The 24,798-nt window shown below is 36.5% G+C and overlaps 2 protein-coding genes across 2 annotated transcripts in view; one reads left to right on the forward strand and one right to left on the reverse strand.

Annotated features, from left to right (window-relative positions):
* LOC132205413 (nucleoredoxin-like) overlaps positions 1-5,936 on the forward strand; it is a 30,166-nt gene extending 24,230 nt beyond the window's left edge. Inside the window, exons 2-7 of the mRNA XM_059634454.1 lie at positions 3,044-3,292; positions 3,780-3,880; positions 3,931-4,126; positions 4,495-4,585; positions 4,664-4,803; positions 5,207-5,936. Coding sequence (XP_059490437.1) covers positions 3,044-3,292; positions 3,780-3,880; positions 3,931-4,126; positions 4,495-4,585; positions 4,664-4,803; positions 5,207-5,449 — 1,020 coding nt within the window. The 3' untranslated portion in view covers positions 5,450-5,936. The remainder of the gene's footprint in view (positions 1-3,043; positions 3,293-3,779; positions 3,881-3,930; positions 4,127-4,494; positions 4,586-4,663; positions 4,804-5,206) is intronic.
* Positions 5,937-5,995: 59 nt separating this feature from the next.
* On the reverse strand, positions 5,996-23,838 carry LOC132205412 (uncharacterized protein CG3556). The gene is made up of 11 exons (XM_059634453.1): positions 23,713-23,838; positions 15,092-15,177; positions 9,828-10,068; positions 9,365-9,468; positions 9,112-9,255; positions 8,779-8,939; positions 8,521-8,722; positions 8,366-8,447; positions 8,153-8,305; positions 7,938-8,092; positions 5,996-7,750 (listed from the first exon to the last, which is right to left on the reverse strand). Exons 2-11 carry the CDS (start codon positions 15,159-15,161, stop codon positions 7,689-7,691), a joined length of 1,374 nt encoding a protein of 457 aa, XP_059490436.1. The 5' UTR covers positions 15,162-15,177; positions 23,713-23,838; the 3' UTR covers positions 5,996-7,688.
* Positions 23,839-24,798: the final 960 nt, after the last annotated feature.

Raw genomic sequence — 24,798 nt, forward strand, 5'->3', positions numbered from 1 at the left:
ATTTCGGGTCTGTCTGGTCTAACATTTTTACTCATTAGACCTACAGAATTTGAAAAATCTAGACCACGTAGACCTAAAATAATTATGGTTCAATTTTCGTATTTTCAAAATATGCGATTACCGCCATCAAAGTATCGCAAGAGTCAGATATTTTGAAAATTAGTGAAAATGAAAATAAGACCATTAAAATTTCGGGTCTGTCTGGTCTAACATTTTTACTCATTAGACCTACAGAATTTGAAAAATCTAGACCACGTAGACCTAAAATAATTATGGTTCAATTTTCGTATTTTCAAAATATGCGATTACCGCCATCAAAGTATCGCAAGAGTCAGATATTTTGAAAATTAGTGAAAATGAAAATAAGACCATTAAAATTTCGGGTCTGTCTGGTCTAACATTTTTACTCATTAGACCTACAGAATTTGAAAAATCTAGACCACGTAGACCTAAAATAATTATGGTTCAATTTTCGTATTTTCAAAATATGCGACTACCGCCATCAAAATATCGCAAGAGTCAGATATTTTGAAAATAATTGAAAATTAAAATTAGACCATTAAAATTTCGGGTCTGTCTGGTCTAACATTTTTACTCATTAGACCTACAGAATTTGAAAAATCTAGACCACGTAGACCTAAAATAATTATGGTTCAATTTTCGTATTTTCAAAATATGCGATTACCGCCATCAAAGTATCGCAAGAGTCAGATATTTTGAAAATTAGTGAAAATGAAAATAAGACCATTAAAATTTCGGGTCTGTCTGGTCTAACATTTTTACTCATTAGACCTACAGAATTTGAAAAATCTAGACCACGTAGACCTAAAATAATTATGGTTCAATTTTCGTATTTTCAAAATATGCGATTACCGCCATCAAAGTATCGCAAGAGTCAGATATTTTGAAAATTAGTGAAAATGAAAATAAGACCATTAAAATTTCGGGTCTGTCTGGTCTAACATTTTTACTCATTAGACCTACAGAATTTGAAAAATCTAGACCACGTAGACCTAAAATAATTATGGTTCAATTTTCGTATTTTCAAAATATGCGATTACCGCCATCAAAGTATCGCAAGAGTCAGATATTTTGAAAATTAGTGAAAATGAAAATAAGACCATTAAAATTTCGGGTCTGTCTGGTCTAACATTTTTACTCATTAGACCTACAGAATTTGAAAAATCTAGACCACGTAGACCTAAAATAATTATGGTTCAATTTTCCTATTTTCAAAATATGCGACTACCGCCATCAAAATATCGCAAGAGTCAGATATTTTGAAAATAATTGAAAATTAAAATTAGACCATTAAAATTTCGGGTCTGTCTGGTCTAACATTTTTACTCATTAGACCTACAGAATTTGAAAAATCTAGACCACGTAGACCTAAAATAATTATGGTTCAATTTTCGTATTTTCAAAATATGCGACTACCGCCATCAAAATATCGCAAGAGTCAGATATTTTGAAAATAATTGAAAATTAAAATTAGACCATTAAAATTTCGGGTCTGTCTGGTCTAACATTTTTACTCATTAGACCTACAGAATTTGAAAAATCTAGACCACGTAGACCTAAAATAATTATGGTTCAATTTTCGTATTTTCAAAATATGCGACTACCGCCATCAAAGTATCGCAAGAGTCAGATATTTTGAAAATTAGTGAAAATGAAAATTAGACCATTAAAATTTCGGGTCTGTCTGGTCTCATATTTTTACTAATTAGACCTACAGAATTTGAAATTCTTAGACCACGTAGACCTAAAATAATTTTGGTCCAATTTTCGCATTTTCAAAATATGCGACTACCGCAAAAACCGGCGGTTCTTACCAGGTCTTATGAGAAAAATCGTTCGACCGCAGAGCTTTATAAAATATCGTGCTGAAAAGTCTGTTTTTATTTTGATTGATCAATGATCGTTAATTTGCTGAAACAATCATTAAAGAACCTCAATTAATTCACTCTAGGTTAATTAATTAAAAATTTTATTTCTAAGTGTAAAAATATTTAATAATAAATAATTTTAATCTATTGTTTCAATTCTGGAGGGAAAATTATGTGGCATTAATTTTTTCATCAGTTCTAAAGTAAGTATCATGCAACAGCAAGAGAAATTTTACTCTGAATGGAGTGGATTAATGAATTTAATCCAGAGCAAGCGGGATGCGAAATGAGCTCAAGTGATTTTCGCAACGAGTGTTATTTGTGTGCGGTCTGTCGGTCGTCTGCTGTGCGGATTGAACGCGAGGCGGATGGCGGAGTGGAAGGGTTAAATTGCAAGCGAGATCCGATTAGCATTTTGATGGCTGAGGTTGCGTCGCGCCACCCACTTACCCACCCACCTACCCACCCGCGTGCTCGATGCCATTTAATAGGGCCTAATCAGCGGCGGTGGAGGAATTTATTTGCATACCACCCCCGGTTGTGTTCCTGAGCAAACACAAATAAAACGGATTATATAGCTGAGCTCCGAATGTTTGTTTGTATGCGCATGAAGTTTGTTTTCAGCCGTAAAAATGCTAATTCTCAAGCAAACATGGCGATGAACAACAATGTCCGTTGCAATTAGATTGATACAGTCTCAAATCAATGAAAAGTGGGTCACGATATATTTACAAAAGATAAATGATTATAAACAAAATTCACAAGAATTTTGTATTTAAACAAATTTAAATGCTGATTTCTATATAAAAAATCTGAGAATGAAAATTTCAATATGTTTTGAGAGCATAAAGATTTCTAAATATTTAAATTGCATTTTAATTCTTTTTTAAAAATAATATTTGTTTTCTTGCTCAGGTTCAGATTTCCACAATGGATTTCCTTAATAAATTAAAAAGGATTGAAAAAACTGGAATATACTGACCAACATATAAAAAAAAAAAAAAAAAATAGAACAAAATTTTCTCATTTCTCTGATTTCTACAGTGACACAACTAGAGAGAATAAATTATCATTTATATAATTAGAATTTTACTAAATTCATTATTATTTTATTTTACAATTTATCTATTTTAGTTTAAAATGGATCGTTGCAGATGCGTCTTTTGCGGCGGTTTCGGATAAAAGGCACCGCTCCCGCCCTGGCCCTGTTGGAAATGCCCTCCGGTCGACTCATCACCTCAGCAGGCAGAGACCGACTCCTGCAGCAGCCCGAAAATTTTCCTTGGCAGTCCAGGTCGCTGAAAGAGGCGCTCAAGGACGTTGAATTGTCCAGCGGTGAGGACAAGCCAAGAAGGTATCAAGATCTCAAGGGCTACAAAGGACTTTATTTCTCAGCAAATTGGGTGAGGACAAAAATTTAAAAATGTTAAAATTAATTTAGAATAATCAAAAATAAAAAAAAAATCAAGGAAAATTATGCATTAATTTTATTTTTTTTTTTAGAAGAATTTATTGGCATTATTTAAAAATATTTTTCTTTAAAAGTATGATAAAATGAAGCCCATAATTTTCCATTTGTTTTATTCATATTGATTTTAAACGTCATATTTTGAGAAATATTGGTCTTCATTTTTTTGCGTGACAAGTTCCAACTGTAAAGCCAAATTGCTGATCGCAAAACATACCTTTTGTTAATTTACTGCATACTAAAAGTAGGCAGTAAAACTAACGGACTCAAACGGACTGGTATGTGGCAGTTCCATTGTTTGCCAGAATAATAATAATAATAAATCGAACTGCAGCTTTATCAATTCAGAATAAACAATTTTATTGTCCGATCGGTCTCATGAATTAGACATGAGCTGACTTTCGCCGCTTTTTTCTTTGCAGTGTCCGCCGTGCAAGGCGTTCACCCCGCAGCTAGTCGAGACATATCACAAAGTTCGAGAAAAAGGCCACCAGTTTGACGTCATCTTTGTCAGCTCAGACAGGCAAGAAGAAAAGGTCTTTTCACACCCTAGTTATTAAAGAAACTTTTCAGGAGCGACAGCTCGTTCGAGCTGTACAAATGCAGCATGCCCTGGATGGCCGTGCCTTTTGAGCTGAGCGACCTGAGAAAGGAGCTGGCCTCCACCTTTGACGTGCACGGCATTCCTTCTCTCGTGGTGCTTGACCCTGACGACAGGGTGGTCACGGACGAGGGACGCCAGGAAGTTTGCGATGACCCACTCGGAAAAGTATATATTATTTTAAAATTTAATATTAAATTTTATTTACAAATATTTAAAAAAAAAAATGTAAAAATTTTATTTTATATTTAGACAATTAATTTGCCAAAAGCTATAAATATTTACAGCTTTTGAAAATATTGGTGTAATTAGGGATGAGATGAAATATATTTAACCTTTTTTTTTTAAAGTAACCCAAATTACTAATTTGACAAATATCGCCTTTTCAAATTTTAGCGAATTAAATTTTGATCTATAAAAATTATTTGTTTTACCTAAAACAAAGTCGACTTTTTAGCCAATTATTTCACAAACATGAACCTTCTTTCTTCTTTCCCAAGCGTAGGGTAATGAATGAAAAACAAATGATTTTACAGGACTTTCCCTGGCCAGACAGACGGATTTACACCCTGACAGAAAGAACTCTGGTGCGGATGCATGACAGGCCAGCCGTAATTTTCTTCGTCGGTGAGAAGCTCTTCTTTGAAAGAACTTTCCCTTTTTAATCTGACACGGATCGATGTTAATTCCCGTCTTATTTTGCAGAAAGTGAAGAGGAACTGCCGTTTGCCGAGAGCGCTTTGCTTCCGGCCGCTCAGAAGTACTGGCACTCGCTGAGGGGAAATAAATCCGATTCGCCAGACGAAGAGGTGGAAAACGAGTTGCAATTCTTTATCGGATGTGATGTGAGTGACACGTGTAATCGATTTTCACGCGTTAAGGAAAGGGGAGCTAAAAATAATTAATATATGCCTCAAGATCGAGATCCCTTTGCAAATAAATAATTATTTCTGGGATGTAATTATAAATTAATTTTTTATAGGCAAAAATTTAATTATTTTAAGTTATTCCTTGGCAGACTTTAAAATCTTGGTGAATTTGAAGGTTTTTATTATTAAAGATCATAAATATAAATTACGTTTAATTTTTTTTTAAACTGCCAAAATAAAAATAAAAATGCTTAGTGTTTTGATTTTGACAGCTGTCAATTCTATGTCAATTTAATTAAAATAATTTTACTTCTTAGTGCAAAGATTTTTTTAAATATATTTAAAAAAATTTAATATTAACAATTTTCTTAAATTTCAGTCGGACACGACAGACACAGTGCGCGAGTTTGCCGGTTTGGAGGATTGGGTGCCGCTTTTGGTGGTTTTGGAGGTGTTCAACCAAAGGGCGGCCACCCTCAGCGAAGGGTTGGAAGTGACCGCCGACAGCACAGCCCACTTTGTCAGCCAGTACCTGAGTGGTGAGCTGCAGTGGACGGAGCTGACGTCGCAACAGGACAACCTGCTGGTGATCGAACAAAGTGCTGAAGGCGCTTCAAAATAGTCCCTCGATCAACGCTAGTCTTGAAAATGCAGTTTTCTGTATAGGTTTCCTCCACTTTGTTATTTCCATCATTCACTTGCTCAAAACGGTTCGATTTTGTACTCGGCAGAAAAGGTGGCGTCACAAGAAAGTCTGACAATTGGCTCATGTGTTTTGTTCCAAAATTTAGTTCATTGAGAGACGGATTTTTAAAAAGAAATTTTGTAGTTTCGAATGTAGCCGATTGATATATAACTGTGAAATATAATAATTTATTGTGTCCAGTTAGCAAAAAATAAAGAAGTGTAGAAATTAATACTTAATTAATACGTAACACATTGCCTGCATTCTCAGCAAATATCCATGCATGTGACTTAAAATCAATGATGTACTCTTGATTCTATATGATTATTTGGTTGAGAGTCCTCAACGTGAAGAATGATAATCAAACTGTGTAAAGAAGTAGACAACTTTGTTTTCAAATAAATGTTTTAAAATTTGTTCATGACACGGCAATGTTTCATTTAAAAATTTTCCACGGGTTAATTAATTCATCAATTTCCGCAATCCCAATTATCAGTATCTTTATTTTCAAAATTAAGTAATGGCATCTCGACAATTACAACACCACAATATTATAATTATTTAACTCATGCTGAAAAATCACAATTTCGCAATGGTTTTTTTTTTAACTATTTAGATTTAACTTTTTTGTTTCCTGTCAAAGAATTAATCAACGCCACAAAAATATTACCCTTGGAAGTTTACCAAAATTAATTGTTTCAATCATAATAAAATATAATGTATATCATTGCCTCACCTTTTACAAATCTGTTTTTTTTTCCAGAGATGCGCTCGATTCTTTCAACCATTGTTACAAAAAACACGTTGGTAATTTATTATGTACAGTCTTAAAATCAATCAATCAACCAACAGCAACTTCTTGATCAGTGTAAAATAATAACATTTTAATGAATCGGAATCGACTAGACCTTCATTTGGTATGAACAGGCGATGCAGCACAGCATTTTATTTTCTTAATTATCTCACCTTTCTAATTCAATTCTTCGAGAAACCCAAATAGACACGCACTGCGAATAAGCCTATATCAACAAGAAGTACACGTCTGTTTTCATTAATGAGCTATAGGGTATTTTCGTACGGTTTAGTTACTTGTGTTTTAAGGGCTACATGATCATATTTGGTCTAAACAGCGATTTCCTTTATCATAAAACACCTCCCCTCTTTCTGTAATTTTCTCCGCAGGTATTTACGTATGTTTGCCAATTAAATATCTAATTTCTCTCTCAAAATATATATTGTTCTGCTATTCGTTTCGTCCACATTAAGATTTAGACATCCAGTAGATTTACTTTAGAACAATTCCAAACTAAAGCGTGTGCTACTCTTGTTTTGCGAAATAAATTTTTTGGTCTTTGCGCGCGGTGCATCAGACTTTTGAACAAAAATCCAATAACAGGGCGCAAGCAGTTTTTTTTCTTTAAATTTCGCCTTATTTAATTTTTATAGATAGGAAGCAGTTATTTTTTTTTTATTAAATAGCAAAGCCTTTCTTTTAAATTGAAAATTTTGCGAAAGCGACTTGATTCATTAATAATTTGGCCTTCTTCGATGCTGCATCAGTACTATTTTTGAGTCAAATTTGCGAGCTATGTTGTGTTGTGAAATAATCTCCCAGGCTAGCTTTCTTTGCTCGAAAAAATAATTGTGAAAGAGTGGAAAGAAGGAATCGTTCTCTTATTGTCACAAACAACTCTACATGTACAATTTATAATTTCCCGTTCACTAACACATGTTTATGTACAAGCTGCTTATAATTTTCTCTCCTTCCAACTTTTTACGCCACAAAAACAACAAAAATTTGTCAAAATATGCAGCTTCTTTTTTGATTGCTTTGTGTTCAAAAGTGGTGTTCTTCGTCAAGCACAAAACCCTTAACACGCTGAAGTATATCAAAAACTCAACCGTGTGCGTTTGCAATTTAGAAGCTCTCCTTTGTCTTGGATGTCGTCAAAAGATAAACTGATTGGCGCGGTTAAAAACTATAACTTATCATATATGAAAACGATATCGACGCAAGTCCATTTTGTTCTGCCGAGATTTGCGTTGGCCGAGTGGATGGACGCGCACTATACTTGTGATTCTCAATCGTAAATCTCTGCACACTCATTTGATTTTCAGCAACATTTCAAACAGGTCTCGCGCCGACGCTGGCTTGAGTGTAGGCCGGTCCGCTTGCTTAGAGTTTCTTGTACCAGAATAAAAAGTGGTCCCCTTCCTTAACGAACATCTCGTCAACGCCTTGAAAAGGATTTAAATTTAATTTTTATTATCTGTAAAAATCCTATTCTAGAAACGGCCAATAAAAACGGAAATGAAACTCAAGCAAGCAGTAAAAAATAACGCAAATAATCGGAGTTTTCACGAAAAACGCAATCAAAACAAAAATTTTAACATGCAAATGACAAAAAAAAATAACTGTACTCACCCTTAGGTGTCAACTTGTCCTTCGAGGGAGGGTGAGAAGGGTCTGGCTTCTCAGAAACCAGGTACAGAAGCCAGTACCTGTATTCAGTCGGATCCTCCTCCAGTCCGCCCAGGGTGTGGATGTAGTGTCCATTCGGCCACACCGAAGATTCAAAACTATATACAAACATCAAGTTAATTTTTCCAAATCTTGGTTTCATCAATTCCAAAATTTACGTAAATCGAGGATCCGAGTGAGCAGCCAGCTGCATCGCATGGAAGAAAGTGGAGTTGTTGGGCACCCTGAGTTCGACCTCTGCGTTCATGTCACCGGCAGGGTCAGTGCCTCTCTGGGCCCAAATTGTGTAGGTCAGAGACACCAAAGGTACACTGCAAGGAAAAATCAGGAATAGAGTAACGAAAATAAAATTCGGAAAGGGTAGTTTATACTCATTGTTGTAGGTGAAGTTTTCAATGATAGGTCCTTTGGCAATATTCAGGAGACTCACTTCCGTCTCATGGGTGAGAGTTTCTAAAAAGAAAATTAATTAAAATATTTGATTTCTTTCAATATTTTTAATTAAATAATTCTATTTTTTAATCACCAAGCTCAGTGTCAGAAGGTGGCAGTCTCGGCTTGTTACACTTGCACTGCGAAGCTTGAGCCAACCCTCTAGACAGCAGAGCCAGGACCACCTCAGTGGTGGTGAAGGTGTCTCCGAAAGAGCCGTCGGGCGCCTGGCTGGACAGAACCAAATTCATCGCCGCTCCTCGGTCCCAGGCAATGGATCCTGCGCCTTCAAGAGCCTGTAAAAATATTAGTTAAGCTGTTTTCAGACAAAATTTTAATTTTAAACCTATACCTGCATGGCGAGGGCAGTCGTGTGCAGGTTTCCGAAGCTGCCGTCCGGTTGCTGGAGGGCTGCCAGGGCAAGTGCTGGGGGCGCAACGAAACGCAGAATGTCACGGTGCCTGTGCTCTTGGGCCACACAACGCAGAGCCAAAACCACCATTGCCAAAGTGTCTGACAACGAGGAGAAGATTAGAAAATGTAACTAGGTAAATAGGTTAATCAATAATTTAAACTATGCCAAACAAATTCGAGTTCATTTCTTGAAATGGATAAAATAATTATGAAATTTTCTTTTATAATAATAATAATAATTTTATTTTAAGGTTAAATTAAAAATAAATACCTGCAGAATGCTTATCTGTGTCGCCAGCGACGTCCAAAAGTCTCCTGATGTGTCTCTTTCTGGCGTGACTGCCCGAGTTGCAAACTGCCAACGTCACGAACGCAAACTCGAAATCAGATTCTGGCTCGTGCCTCAGCAACAAACCTGCAAAAGCCGAGTTAATTAATTTTGCAAATTTCGCGTAAAAACTTTTGTGTTTAATCGAATTTGGCTTCACTGCTGTGAATTAGCACCTAGCAAAAGCTAGACTTACTGATTAGGTCGTGTCCGTGGAAGTCCCTTGGGTCCTTGCAGATGGCTCCCAGGGCCAGAGTGTACTGCGCCAGTCGGCCTGAGCTTATGGGCGGTTCGTGGTGTCTGCAGAAATTAAAACGCACGAGCCGTGAATATGGAAAAGGAGCGACAGACAAAAAGAGGTAGTATTGTTGAGTTTGCTCTGTGTTTTACTGGCTCTGAAAATGAGTCCCGTGTGGCCGAGTTTTATTACGCTGGAGATTTTTTACCTCATTCTGCGCAAAATGAAGGGCGGAATAAAATAAAATATTCAAATTTTGAGGTAAATTTTCTGCCTTTGTTCATATATTTTAACACAAGACTCCTACATTGATTAAAAGACCAAAACCCAATAATACATTTAAAATTTTGGGAAAGAAAATCAATTTTTCCTTTTTTTTTAACTACCACAAGTTAACGAAAATTTTGATACAAATAATTACCTCCAAAGAAGCAAGGCGATCTGCAACTCCAGTTTGGTGGCAGCCAACTCAGCCTTCATCCCTGCGTTTGGGATCCATGAGCAGTTGGACAGTTGAAGGGCGAGCAGAGCCCTGGGCGCGTCACTGCCCCATCCGCCACCACCGTCGCCCAAGTCCTGCGCCTCTTCCAACCACTTCAGGGCTCGGCGAGCGCCCTCGTGCTCAGCACCTCCGATCCATGATGAAATGCGATTAGCCGCCTCTGAAAAACAGAAATAATCAAAAATATTATATTATTACAATTATTTGACCACTTTGTTGAAGAAATTTTACTTATAATGAAATTTCTTTGAAAGGTTCAAATCAGTTCAACCTTTCAGGACCAGTTGACCTTTTGTTTCAATTTTCTCTTTGCAACGAAGGTTTCAATCTTTCCTAAAATAATTATTCTTTTGTAATTTGATTAACGTACCAAATGTTTTTTTTTTGTATTTCTAAGTTGTATCTTATAATGGAGTTAATAAATAATTAAAAAAATATTATTTTCATTATCTCTAAACGGAATAAAATTAGTTTGATATTATTCTTAAACAAAGCTTTCCTGAAACGGCATTAGCGGCAATGTTGGTGGCAATCTTCATAGCGGATAGCATGCCGTGACCTCGATAAGCTTTCGGCGTAATTGATCCAAACTAATAAATATGTTTAGAGCTGGCTGCCTTTATCTCTGCGGCGGCTTTCGGCACATTCTACTCTGCGGAAACAAACCCCTTCGCGGGAAAACGCCCTCCATTCGCTTTCAGGCACAATGCACGGTGAGTGAACGGATTGATTGAGATAAAATAACGAGGGAGAGAAAGACGCATTTCCCGGAGCGCGAAATGCGTTCAGACGAAAATCGCTGAAAGCAACAAAGAAAAGCTTTTAGCTATGTACTTATTAATCGCTGTTTCGACGCCGCCGCTTTCACGTTCGAGTGCGAAATAATCACTTTGGCACTTTGCTGATGCCCGGGTATGTATTTTTTACTCGTCGTTGTGCGAGCTCGGAAAGTTAGGCCGTCGTCTGGCTTTGCGCTTTGCCCACTCGTCACTCGATATCCACGGGGAAGCCGCACAAACTCGCTAATAATACACAACAGTCATAATATTTTCGCGTTTAATCTTCCCTTCCGACAACTATTTTGCTGTTCTCAGTTTCACGGCTCATTTTGATTTCACGCATTTATTGAGCCGATCGCTTATTATTCACGCCACTTAATTCCCTACAAATATGCTCAAACGATCTCAGAAGACAAAATTAACATCAAGATTTAAAACCCGTCTTAAATAAATCTTCAATTAAAAATGATTTTGTAAGTTTTTCAAATTTAACTCTCTTGGCAATCGATTCATCAATCAACTCGTCAGAATACAATTCAAATTTTGAGTAAATATTGATTTGGAATGAAATCTGTAAGCAATGCATAATTGTACTTTTGAACAGTTTTAGCTCAAAAGAAATTTAATATTATTATTAATACAATCTGATTAATTTTTCACAGAAATTAATTTTTTTTTGCTTAAAAATAATCATTATTTTTATTTCCATTTCATTAAATTTTTTGAAATATATTATTATTTTATATTATTTAAATTCATTGAGTTAATAAGCGATGAATATTAATTATTAATATTTCTTTGACCTAAATATTTATTTAATTCAATTTAAAACTGAATCAACTCGGCAACTGATTTAGTTAATTCGGTTTTAAATTTCCTCACTAAGCTATAATTATGATTCCTGACCAATATTATTGTCTAAAAAAACATTAGTACAGACAGATTACATGAAAAATAAATTATATAACAAATTTTTCTCGTACTCTACAAGAAAATAATTCTTATGCTGTAACTCCCTCTAGAAAAAAACCTTTCAGTTTGAAATACTAGATAGTATAATATTTAAATAAAAGATTCTAGACGATTATTTATTTTTCAAGTGTCATATATATATTGATATGTTTTCCAAATGGCTGATACTGAAATAATAATGCATTTTCCATTAAAATATTTGAAAAATGCTCACTTAATGTTGGACACTCTTTTTATCTTCCTATTAAAATTTAGCACCAATGTTACTTCCCAATTTAATGTTCATTCTCCAGCTATAAGTTTCTCAGCAAAATTGCCATAATGTCTCGCCACAGTTTCTTATTCTGATGGTAAAAACGAGCCTGACATCGTTCGCGTCTCTCCCTTCTTTTCCAGTCGACTCGCTCGGGTGACACTTTTCTTCTTTTTTTGCAAAACGCTTGAATTTACGACGAGCACCAGAGGGAAAATAAAAGTAAGATAAAAGAGGAGCATCCACAAATATTGATTCAGAGAAAATATACAACCACTTCTATGTCACCATTTTTTTTTTATTCCGGACAGACACGCAGACTGAATAAATTTCCGGCAGGTTCGAGGGAAAAGTTCGTCAGTCGGTTTCGGGGAAAAAAGTAGAAAGAGCTCGGTGTTTTTTTTTTCTGGTGAAAAGCGCTGACTAGAATGTTGTATTATCGCGCTTTCTCTGGAGAAGAAAGGAAGCTGCTGCTTTTTTGTGCGGAGAATTCTGTTCGCTCGGGGTCGCGTCTCGGAATATCAGCAGGCGGTCCCGAGAGACGATGGATGGAACGTGAGGCAGCGAGTCTGCAGCAGAGCACACGTGACGCGAATCCGCGATTCCGCCGCCGCCGAGTGCGAATCTAATCAATGAGCAGCGCAAAAGAAGAAAAAAGGCGGAGGAATCTCTTTTAGACATTCAGCGGCGCACTCGTTTCGATCGGCCCCAGGATGAAAATTCACACCCCATCGCACAGTCGTCGGAATTGCGGCGAAAAGCAAACTTTGTTGGGCTCTGTGGAGTGAAATTGTGATTGCCAGAATTCGCGCTGCTAACTTGCGCCAACCACCTCCCTTCTGTTTGAGTTGCTTCTCCGCGTGGAAGAAATGAACAGAAATAACCAAACTTATTGAATGTACCGCAGAAGTCATAAAATATTCGCAGCAGAACGAGAACGATTGGAAAAAGTGAATATTTGAATAATTTTGAAACATTTTACCCATCAGAGAGACAAACTACTTTTATGCCAGTAATTTATTTTTTCACCTGCTTAGAAAAATAAAACTGGATGGAACGTGGAGTTTATCTTGTGCAAAATGTTTTTTTTTTTTAAATATAAAAATATATAAATTTAAAATTAAATTATTAATTTTCATGTGGGCTGGACTTGAAAACGATTCAATTTGGTTCAGGGATTCCCGAACGAAAAATGGCCCAAGCAGGTTAACAACATGAGCATTGATGAAGATTATAATTTGCTTGGTTTTTTCTGAAAATATTATTCTTGCAATTAGCTGAAACTAATGAATACGCCACTCTACCGTTTATTTGTAATTATAATGATGAAAATGGCTTTATTTTATTTCTTTTTCTCAAACGTTTTTTGCCCAAGGGATCGACTAATTTTTTTTTTACATTTTTCCTTGTAACATTTGCTTTTCTTTTTCAGTAAATAATTTATTTATAACAATTTTGAGAAAAAAATCTTTAAAAAGAAACCAAAAATCCTGAATGTAGTCAGTCTATATAAATACATTATTATAGATGGATGGATTTTACGACCTATCATGAATTTAGATTACTAGATTAGGGAGGGTCCTATTCCTTCTTATTATCGATAAACTAAAAAATGGGCGAGGGTACAAATTATCATTTGATTGCATCATCGTTTCTGGTCGATTGCACTGTAAAATACCCGTTACTTTTCGACCAGGACGTGATTTTCCATTACAATCGCCGGCCATTCTTTCTTGCCTGTTTTCTGCATTGACTTTTCGCTCTCATTTGCGCGCGCTCTTTGCAAAACCACATTTCATTTTGCCAGCGGTCTCGCCGGGCCAGCATTAGGGCCAAACGGCAGGCGATTTTTCATCCCTTTATCACACACACACGTTCGCTAATAACAACGGAGGAGCAACTTGGCGGCGGCTTACGCCAGAGGAAGCTGCGCACTTTTCACTCGACCCGCTGGAATGACGCATTCAACTTTTCGCACTGCCGTAATGCAATGTCAGTTTAGTCATTTATCATCCTGACAATGAGTTTCACTGTTAGGATGACGGGAGAAGTTATTGGAAAGGCCAAGATTTGGCGATTAATAACAAAAATAATGAAAAGCAAAAAATTTCAATTTAATAAAAAAAATTAAAATTTTGAAAAATATCCTTTAAGCTGAAATCGTTTTTATGAGACAATTAGAAATCTTTAATGGTTATTATTATAGTTTAATATCTGAGCTATAAAATTTTCATAATTTTTGTGAAGAAAATGGCAAATTTCATAATATTAATTTAATTAAGATTGGTATCAATAAGAATAAAAATATTAAGGATTTTGTTTACACAAATATCTCACAATATTAAAAGCGGTTTGCTTAGTTATGTAATTTAAATGTGACCAAGATTATGAGTTTTAAAATAAAATAATAATAAAATAAAGGGCAGAGGCTAAAATGTCCTTCTATTGGCCTGAGGCCTGAACCTGAAAAAAAAACAATTGCTCACTTGATTTTTAAGAAAATAACTGGAGGCAAAGTTTTTATTTTCCAGACTTTTGCAAATAGACAAAAGAGTACACAAGACACAATAAAAATGTCTAGAAACTCTGAAATTTTATTCTGCCCACTTTGGCGACAAAACAGTCTTGGAGAAGCAAGTTTTTATGAGTCGACTGGTGTGCCCGACAAAATAAATAACCGCGAGCGTCCGCATTGCAAAATTTACTCCCGGTCGGCACGCGATCTGCAATCTGGGCGAGCCAAAGACCCTCTTGAATAAATATATTTATGTATATATTTGCATTAGAGTCTGGGAAAACGAATTGTTTGCGCCGAGGCCTCGAGCGGGTCAGAATTGCAAACAAGCCGGACGCGGCGTCACTCTTTGATAAAAGCAGCGTCTTTTTGCGCCGATCCAGCACACACAGGACAAACGACTTGCATTAATTCGGCTGAAATTCGCCGGCCGCTTTGTGGCCGTAAAAGGCCTGTTGTTTTCCCTTTGATTAGCGCCACGTTCAAAGGAAAACTTTTCGCCTGGAACCGCTTAAAAGGCTCTTTTATCCGCCCAGTTAAAAAGCAGATCAAACGTGGTAAAATCACAAAGCGACGGGAAAGCAAAGAATTTGACTTTTAATGTGGTGTTTTTGAGTGAAAGCATTAAATATATATTATATATTTTTTAAATTTGGTGACATACCTGGGTTTTGTGCAGAGATCAGGCAGGAAGCCACGGACAGGACCAGCACGAGTTGTAACATCCGCCTCATAGTTGCAGATTTTGTTCTGAAACGAATTATTTTTTCAAAAACAAATCAGTAAAAATAAGTTGTATTTGTTGGAAAAGGCAAAATTCATGATCAAAAGTTTTGAAAAATTATTTTTTTCTAGCTCGGTTTCAGAATTCCATTTCATTGTCAGTGAAAAATTTATTTGTTATTTTATTTCCATATTTTATAATAAACCTCAATGCGGTAAATGAGGTCTTTTTGATCGTAGAAGCTTTAATAAAATTCTAACAAGTGGTGGTGCCTTTAAGTCACTTTTAGTCCAACAAATTCCTTTGTTTCAAACATAATTGTGTAAAAAAACTAAATTTCAACTTTATGATTTCAACAAAAGAAACAAAAAAATCATTATGGAGTTTAAAATCAGATTTTCCTTGATAGGGTTTGAGTTCAAAACACCATCGATAGTGTTATTCTTCACTAAAAAATAATTAATTAATTATGAAATTTTATATTGAATTTAATTTTTTTTGGTGATTTGAATTTAAAATCGGCTTTTCCTCGATGGGTTTTTGTGAGTTGTTTATTGTTTAAGAAAAAATAATATCCTGCTCTACATGTTTCGGCTGCGGGCTGCAGCCATAATTCATGAGCTTTCTCGGCGGTGGTCGAGAGAAGACTGTCTGTCTTCTCTCGACCACCGCCGAGAAAGCTCATGAATTATGGCTGCAGCCCGCAGCCGAAACATGTAGAGCAGGATATTGTTTTTTCTTAAACAATAAACAACTCACAAAAACCCATCGAGGAAAAGCCGATTTTAAATTCAAATCACCATGAATCAACCCTCGATTGTGAAATTCTACCACAAAATTAATTTTTTTTCTTAAGCTAAAATTTCTGCATCGCTAAACTAATAGTGTTCAATGTCAATGTTTTGAAAAGAATTTAATCTGCAAACTCTTTATTTAAAATGAAATAAAATACTAAATTACAGAATTTCAAACTAAACAACTTTTGCTGGATGAAGTTTTGTTTTAAAGGAAAACATTCCCCGATCATTGCCGAAATCTTCGAAAACATACAGAACTAATTTCCCGTTGTACGGAAGAGGGACAAAAAGTTCTTGGGGGAGAGAGATCCAAGTTTACGCCTCATATAACTTTTTTATCCGGCAATAACGCTTTTACAGCCACGGGACTACGGAGAGGCAATCTTGAAAAATTGCTCCACTTCGGCAGATGAGAAAACTTCCATTCGTTTTGTTCCCGCAAGAGAGAATTTTTTTTGCGGGGTAAAAAAAATATAATAAAGATGCAAATTCTTTGCGAACACAAGTGGACCCCTGCGGGGGTGGTCACCCTGAGGGCCCTCTCTGTGGCCGGGAGCAAGGTTGGTCACATAAATCTGAGGGCTGCTGGAATGGCGCGGTCGCCATGGCAACTGCACACTTTGGGCGCCGCCAATCGATAGCGCCTCAGACAGCTGGGAGCCCCTTTCGACCCCGCGTCGTTTAGCCCAAATATTTGCACAGCCTTTCTTCTTCGTCTAGAGTAGCCGGAGCCAAATAATACGACGACTGCTGCTTCTTCTTTTTTTTTTTGCTGCTGATTGCTCGCTCCATTTTTTCCCTCCGCATTCATCGCGCATCTTTTCAGGCTCGGCCGCTTTGCAAAGAGGATCACGGCGTGTTGACGATGAAACGACTTGAGCGCGCCCACCAGCCCACCCACTGCTCCTGTGATTATTTCATCCCTATCCACTTTCAACTATGAGTGCTGTGGTTTTTGACACCTGCTGTGCACGAGAGCTGGGCTTAATTTCTTTAAAAGAAAAACCAAGGTTTGCGAGTTGTTTAAATTGAACTTTACTGCCATAAATTGAAATAAAACAAGTTAAAAAAAAAAGGAAATGGTAAATATAATTATCCTTGATGCAATTTTTTTCCTTATTTTTAACATTTTATACTCTTTTCTTTTGACAATATTTTGGATAGATTTTTTTTTATTAAAAAAAAAATTAAAAATAACTTAATAAATCATAAAGCTCACAGTGGCGGATAGTTTCTTTTTCAACTAAAAGGTTTCGGCAAATATTGATGCTTTTTTTTACAAAATTCGACGATTTCTTCTCTTTGAATGTAAAGTTTGAACTGATAAATAAACAGCAAAGGTGCAACGTAACTGGCAATTTTTTCAAAGTTAATTGTCAACCAGAAGAAGAAAATTCACTTCAAGTAAATCTTATAAAACATTTTATATTTTTGAAAAAAAATGACATTGATACAATTAACTTTTAAAATACATAATTATCTATCAAAGGACAAATATTTTGTTTCTAATTTCACTCGAAGTATGTAGAACGGTTAAGTGTTTACTTTTCTTCCCTACAAGAATTTACAATTCCGCATTCTTCTTCCACTAGCTGCAGCTATAAATTTTAATTGTATCTCTTTTCTCTTTTGAATGGAATTTAAGTGCAGAATATGCTCCAGTTGCCTTCTTCAATTTCTCTCCCCTTTAAAAAAAAATTCTTATTTATAGGCAGATTTAACTATAATTTTAAATAAAGAAAGAAAGAAAATTGAAAAGTTTTTGAAGCATATAACTGCGAGAAAGACTAATTTTACGTTTCAGATTTTAAAACTTTTTGGCTTCAATGAAAAAAGAGGTAAGTGATCCTTCACAAAAATCTAATTTTTTTTTAACCAAATGTAGAATTTTTAAGGCTCTGATAGAGACGTTCATGCGCAAACTAATTTATTTAACGGAAAGAAAATCAATTTCGGATTCTGCGGCCGGATGCCGGCGGTGGCCCCGGATTCCACGCCGGTCAATCCATCACGCGCAGTGCAAATGATGTGGACGGACACGGCGCGTCAAAAATGACAAATCGCTCGGCAAAAGCGGCCGGGCTGCAAATCGAAGCTGCTCGATTTCAGGCAGATGCGTTTTAAAACGTTTGTCGGCGGCGGGTGAAATTTCAGCGCGCCTAGACGAGAGTAGAGTACTATTGATTTATTGGTCCATTGCAGACTCATCTCGCGCCGAGTGCAAACTCGCATAGCGACCCGTCGAGAGCAGGCACTGCGCTGATGGAAATTCAAATTCCTCATCAGCCAGGCGCGGAGAGAGGAGGATTCTTTTTTCAATTTCCCGTCACCGTCGAGTTTTAATAAGTTTCAGGCGTGCAACTTCTCTTTCATTAATATTCCCTCGGCAAAGGCAGAATGCTAATTAAGATCTGAAGAGAGGGTTGGTGGTTTTCACTTCCAATTGTAAATTTATGATTAACTTTGAGCCTCTTTGTCTCCCCAGGGAAAATTTTGGAATCGAGTTAAATATTTATTTTTCAGAAGAAATATCAAAAACATTGCTAGGAAAGTTAAATAATTTAATAGAACAGATGAAAATAAATTTCCAAGGCTTTCGCTTTCCACGGCAATTGCATGACGCGAATTGGTCAAGGCGAGACTTCTGTATTGACGTGTTGACGGAACATTACACGTGCCGGTTCACATTTCCTAGGAGACCCAAATTGTGTTCAAACTTTTTTGGTTCAGAGAAAAATAGAGTAGCACGTGTAGAAAATTTCACTATTTTATTTTACGATTTTTTAACTTTTTATGCTAAATTTTTTTTATACACATTTGGTTGCTAACTGGATATGATTTTTTTCCCTTTCTAAAACGGACCATTTTATTGAGCATTTAGGCTCCGTATTTCCCAGAGGCCCGGACTAGCGTGCATTCTCTCCTCGTTTTTTTGCTCTCGAACACCTTGCCACAATTTGCCTCGTTATTATTATTATCGTAAGCAGCGGCGGTGGCGAGAGAGTTGAAAGGGGAATGACGTCATGCAATCGAGAGGGAGACAATGGATCGGAAAAGCAGACGCTCTTTATCGCCGCTCGCCATGAATCAAAGTGTGATTAGACACAATGCGCGCCCGGCGAACGACGACCATCGTCTTTTTCCGACCGGCTTTTCCTTGTCTCGCTATTTACGACAGTTGGAAACTCCTTCCTTTATATCTGATATGGAAATTTGGTGGAGTTATTGGATTTATTTCAACACTAAAAAATGGATCGGTTTTTATTATTAATTTCCCATACATTCCACTCTGTCCGTTTTGAGTGAGAGGAAAAATGTTGAGATTTTATCGGAAATTAGAGAGTATGTCTCAATTTTAGCAAAATGGAAAATCGATTCTGTCCATTACGTAACTTTTGGCAAGTCTCCCATGTTGGTATTTAAAAATTTCACCGCTGTTGTAATAATTCAAAATCCAATAATCATCCCCACAGTTGCCTTTATCTCTCTCGTCAAGCAGAAAAAGGTTTCAGTTTAGAGCAAAAACCGTCCGTCCAAACAAAGAGATTTTAATGATGTTCAAAATCATCGAGCCGTGAGGGTATAAAGATAATTGCTTTCCACTTTGTTAAGCACAATCATTCGACTGAAATATCTAGCGGGCTTTCGTTTTTGGTCGCAATCCAGTTGCAAAAACCTTTAATTACAACGACCGACAAAGGACAAAACCAAATGTCGCTGCTTTTTTAATTTGGCTGCTGCACTTTTGCGTTTGGAAACAATGAGCTGACGGCGGACAGAGAAAATATATAAAAAAAAGCCGCGCTGCAAATGTCAAAGCACAAAAGCCTTTTTACCAACGTCGGCTCTGCGCCTCAAATTCGACCCCATTAGGCGCAAATGTCACTTCTCGGTATTCATTACACATCTAGGCAACTCGCCCGACGCTGCTGCGCGGCACGCTGCCTAACCCATTTTCCTGCAGCTGCACATGGTGCTGCTAAAAATGGGCATATGTGGCATGTTGTTCACCCGACCTTTCGTATTGAAACGCAATTCCGCACGGAAAATGAACGAGTCGAAATCGCTCCCTGGGGACGACGATTATTGTTAGATGTGGAATTTGATGCGGCGACGGATTAACTTGTGGTTTGGGAAATGATCCTCTCTCTCCATTGTACAGTTTATCCCACGCATCCCGCAGCATTGATTTTCACTCTCTGTGGAATTAAGCAGTAAAAGCGTTTCGAAAAATAATAAAGCCATGAATTGAATTTTTTCATTAGCCTCGAATTTAGCTGGATTTACTGATTTGTATGCTACAGCTCAAAGCTAATAATACAATATTTGAGTATGTATAAGTATTATAAAAAAAAATTTCCTTGGAGAGAAATATTGATGGCTTTGTAAAAATCATTCCGTTTCAAAATTTCATAGAAAAATTAATTAATTTAAAAATTGTGCTTGGAAAAGAATGAATAATTTGAGCTGAATGTTAAACGAAGAAATAAATTGTTGAGCCGATTGTCAATCAGCAGGAAAAATTACAATTTAATTACCCAAGAATTAAACGTTCACCCAAGAATTTAAAATTTTATTAGAAATTAAATTAACTGGGAAAGAAACGGTTTTGCAACATTTAATTAATTTCTTCTCATCTCCAAACTAAACTGAATTTAGTTTAAACCTCACTTAGATTCACTGCTTTTTAATCTGAGCGCTTTTATTTCATTTTGTGCCAGAGGCAGGCTTTTTGTTTAAAAAAAAGTATTAACTGGTGTAGCAATAACGTTCGGGAAAAAGCCCATTAGTATACGTTTCTGGCTAAAAAGAACGTGGTGTGGCGTGTTCAGCAAAATGAAAACTCAATTACCCGTGAATCATCGCATTTCACGTACATTTCGGCTCACGTTCCGCACACACGCAGTATTTAATATCGCTGTGCGCGATCAGCAGATTCGCTTATACATGTGAATAAACGTGCGTGCAAATGACAGGGTCAGCAGCTGCAAATTCAGTAATAACCACGCACTCGTTTTCCTCCCCAAATTGCTCTAATTCGCCGACTGCGGGCGGAAAAGCTTCGGTGTTTTGCAACGCGAAAGAAAGAAAGGCAGGCAGGCGAGCGAGCAAGCGACAATAATAAAAATTGGCTTCGTAGCCAATATTAATATATACGGACGAGAGAAGAACTCGTATCAGTGCCGCAGCAGAACACACACGCTTTTCTGTTGCTAACCCCTCAGCACTCACCAGCCAGTTTGCGCGACCAAAGAGAGAGAAATCGGATCTATTTATTTATACAGCGCGCACAGTTATTCTGGCAGATTCGTTTGTTCGTTCGACAGTCTCGGATGGAGAGCGGTGTAATTATACCGGGAGTGTTATTTGTGCTGCGAGGGTGCGCGAAATTGGATTAATCCACTCTCCGCCGACTTGGCGGGAGGGCGTGCGCGGAAATTTGCATATTTTGGCGGGATGAAAATTGGGCGGCCGGGAAATGAGATCCGAATTCTAATGAGCGGATTTGCGTCGTGTCGAGGACCTCTGTTTACAAGACAAACTTATGCTGGCGAAAGTTGGGAGTATTCGTCGCAAATTGCGACAAAATTTATTCAGGATCTCTTATTATAGAGGATCCGAATCTGAAATGATACGAAGTTTAAGTGGAAAATGTTAATTAAAAACATTTTAGAGAAATAATCAACCAAGATTTAATTTTAAATTTTAATATTTCAGCAATGTTCTTGCTAGTGTTGGATCATTTTTGTAAAAAAAACTTGATTTATAAAATAATTATTTTAAGTAAGCAATAAGCAACTCTGAAACAAATATCTAACTTGTGTGCAAATTGAAAAAAGAAACAAAATAATCTAATTGTAAGATTGCAAAATAAATTTTTTTTTCAAGTTTCTAAATAATTTAACGCCAGCAATTTGAGTGTAATTGAACAATAACTTAATTATTTTAAGGGACTTGCAAATTTTAGACAAACAACTGTGTTATATTTATTTATTGATCATTATGCTTGTTTTAAGAAGAAAAACAGAGACAATGCAACTTTTCAACTTTCCAATGCCGCCCTCCTAATTTTTTCACTACATGTAAAATTTTAAAGAAAAGAATATTGCTCATATACAAGTAATGAAAATTTAGCCCCTGAACCCAGCATGAAGCAATTTCAAAGTTTTTTTTACCTGTAATATAAAATAAATTTAAAGTCAGCGCATGAAATTCTCTCAAATAGTTTTTATCACCTGAGGCTGTAAAGAGCATTTATTTATTTTTGTTATTAAAGAACAAAAAGCATAAATAAGTGATTTAAAATCTGCACACCAGACTTTCCAGACATTTTTATCACTCCTATGTTCTTTGGTCCGCACCTTTTTATCACAGAAAAGCAATAATGGCGAAAGAGTGTAAGGGAAATAAAATGGGACGTGAAAAGTATCAAAGAAACGAGTCTAGGAAACAATTGGCTCTTTCTAGCACTGGAGCAAAAAGGTCAAAAACGCCATCAAAGACTTCTCTTATTTTCGGTAAGAAACACCAGCGCGCTCTTCTTAATGTGCCTGCAGAGGGAAAAGCGGCGACGCTCCTCTCTCGTCAGCTCCGACGCCGCCCAATTAATTTCGCGAAGACGTTCGTGTTCGCCGGGACACTTTGCGAAATGTTTGTTCTGCGGCTGATTAAAGTGTTCATTAAGGAGTGGCTTGTCAATGGCCGTCGACACCATAGGTCGTTAACTTGCGACCTCTGACTGCGATTGCAGCACGTTGCGGCAAAATACGAAATCTGCAACGAAAATCGTTTCCACGCCCAGCGCCGGAATTAATTAATTTGCCTTCGGACAATTGGCCGTTTTCATTTCTTCGGCCCGACATGCAAATAATGGCGAGGAGAGCCTCTCTGGAATTCCAATTACACACGTACATGGCAAGAGAGAGCACCACTTGGAATTTGGTGCGTGTCGGGCCAAAGCTTTTTATCTCCGGAGCGCGTTTTAATGAAGAGTCTGCTGGATTATAAATTTCAGCCACTCGCGAATGAGTTGTTTTACAGCAGCATTAGGAAGATTTGCAACAGATTCCACAGTTTAGTGTTAAATAAACTTCTAAAAGTTTTCATTGAAATAAATTCAGAACTAAAAAGTAATGAATTACATAAAATTTCTAAGAAATATGAAAAAATTTCCTATACAAAAATTATTCAAAACTACTGAAAATATATATTCATTTTTTAGTTTGACTCGAGTAAATTTTTAATGAAAGTAGACAAAGTGGCACGTACAAAATCTAAATCAACCAAGGCTCGCTGCAGTGGATGAGATCTTTTGATCTTGAAAGTTTAAGTTTCTTTTTAACAATTGCTATTTTCATTGCAAATTTTTCCTTTTTTTAAACAATTGAGACAAATAAACAATGTAAATAATCTCCCGTAATTAATAAATCCTATTAAAAAATAAAATTGTCCAAATATTTGCTCAGTAGATTTAATTTTTCTTTTAATTCTAACGTTAAACTTTAGTACCCTTTCTTATAAAATTAAATATCTCAAATTAAACTTGAAATTAAATAAAATCTAGTTAAAATAAATTAGAATTTCTAATCCTCAAAAATGCATTCAAACTCTATAATATTCAAGAACTAATATTTCATCCACGAGAACGACTCGAGGCTATCAGAGGGTAGGAACGGAGACGTGCGTGCAGACAGTGAGGGGGTAAAAGTGAGCGCGTTTCGCATCTTACTCACGGAAGGGACGGATCAAGGGTTGCGACCTTACCCAACGGGGCGGCTAGTGCATGGAGAGTCGAAAGAGAGTTGCTGTCCGTGCGTCACACCCTTGTGCGAGCTGCCCGACCGACTACTGCACCACCGCCGCCCTGCCGTCGCCTGCACCCCAGCCTCGCTCGCTCGCCTGCTCACGCGCACGCGCCCCCTATGCAACCCGCATAGCTCACTTTTCGGTTGCGGCTCAATCATCGCTGCGTTGCGATGTGGCTCCAAACAAACATGTGCAAAACAAAATTCAACATTTATTTTTTGTCAATTTTAAAAGCGAGTTGAGCTTGGAAAGTTAAATTTTATAATTTAATTAATTAATTAATTTAATTGGCGTCCGGAGGCAGCTTTCAGCGTCTGGAGGCAGCGTTCGGCGTACGGAGGCTGTGCTTGGCCTGTGGTCTTGGCCCCTGATTATTGAGCTCCGAAAGGCCCCTTTCTTCTTGTTTAATAAATTTTTTTTGAAGAACAAACAGACATTCAAATTATAGTGCATTGACTTCTTTAAATTATGTGCTGTCATAAAATTCAAAATTAGATCAAAAATAAAATCTCCAAAATTCTTGACTTGTACATAGCATTAAAAATAGTAAAAATAAAAATTATTTACTAAAAAAAATTTATTTAGGAATTTTTTGGCTTCAAAACCAAATGGCTTTAAATGGGATTATGTAAAGATGTAAGACAAAGTTTGAACTTAAAATGTTACCTTCTTTTAAACCTTTTTCATCGCTCTAATGTTGTATTTATTTACCAACAATACAAAGTTCCGCTACAGTAGTTAACCATTTTATAAAATATTATGCAGTACAAGTTTAAGTTTGTGAGACGACACCAAAAAATTTGTTTTATATTGCATTAAAAAACTTCTACACAACCTGAAATAAATTTGTTAATCTCAATAGCCTTTTCCGTGAATATAATTTGTAGCAATATTTTTTTTTCGCTGCATCTACTTTAAAAAAATTTTAGAATATAATATATTTTTTTAAACAATGAATAAGTTCAGCCTACAAAAATTGTGATTAAGTTCGTCCTACGTCAACAGCATTAATATCATGTGCAAGAGAAAACGACCGAAGGAAAT

Source organism: Neocloeon triangulifer, unplaced genomic scaffold (genome assembly GCF_031216515.1).
Source record: "Neocloeon triangulifer isolate White Clay Creek 2 clone unplaced genomic scaffold, ASM3121651v1 ptg000002l, whole genome shotgun sequence".
Lineage (NCBI taxonomy): Eukaryota > Metazoa > Arthropoda > Insecta > Ephemeroptera > Baetidae > Neocloeon > Neocloeon triangulifer.

Coding starts and splice junctions, on each gene's coding strand:
- LOC132205412 (XM_059634453.1), bottom strand. CDS start 15,161: ATGAGGCGGATGTTACAACTCGTGCTGGTCCTGTCCGTGGCTTCCTGC. Junction 8,306..8,365: donor AACTTCACCTACAACAATGA/GTATAAACTACC, acceptor TTTTCCTTGCAG/TGTACCTTTGGTGTCTCTGA. Junction 8,093..8,152: donor CACTCGGATCCTCGATTTAC/GTAAATTTTGGA, acceptor GTTTGTATATAG/TTTTGAATCTTCGGTGTGGC.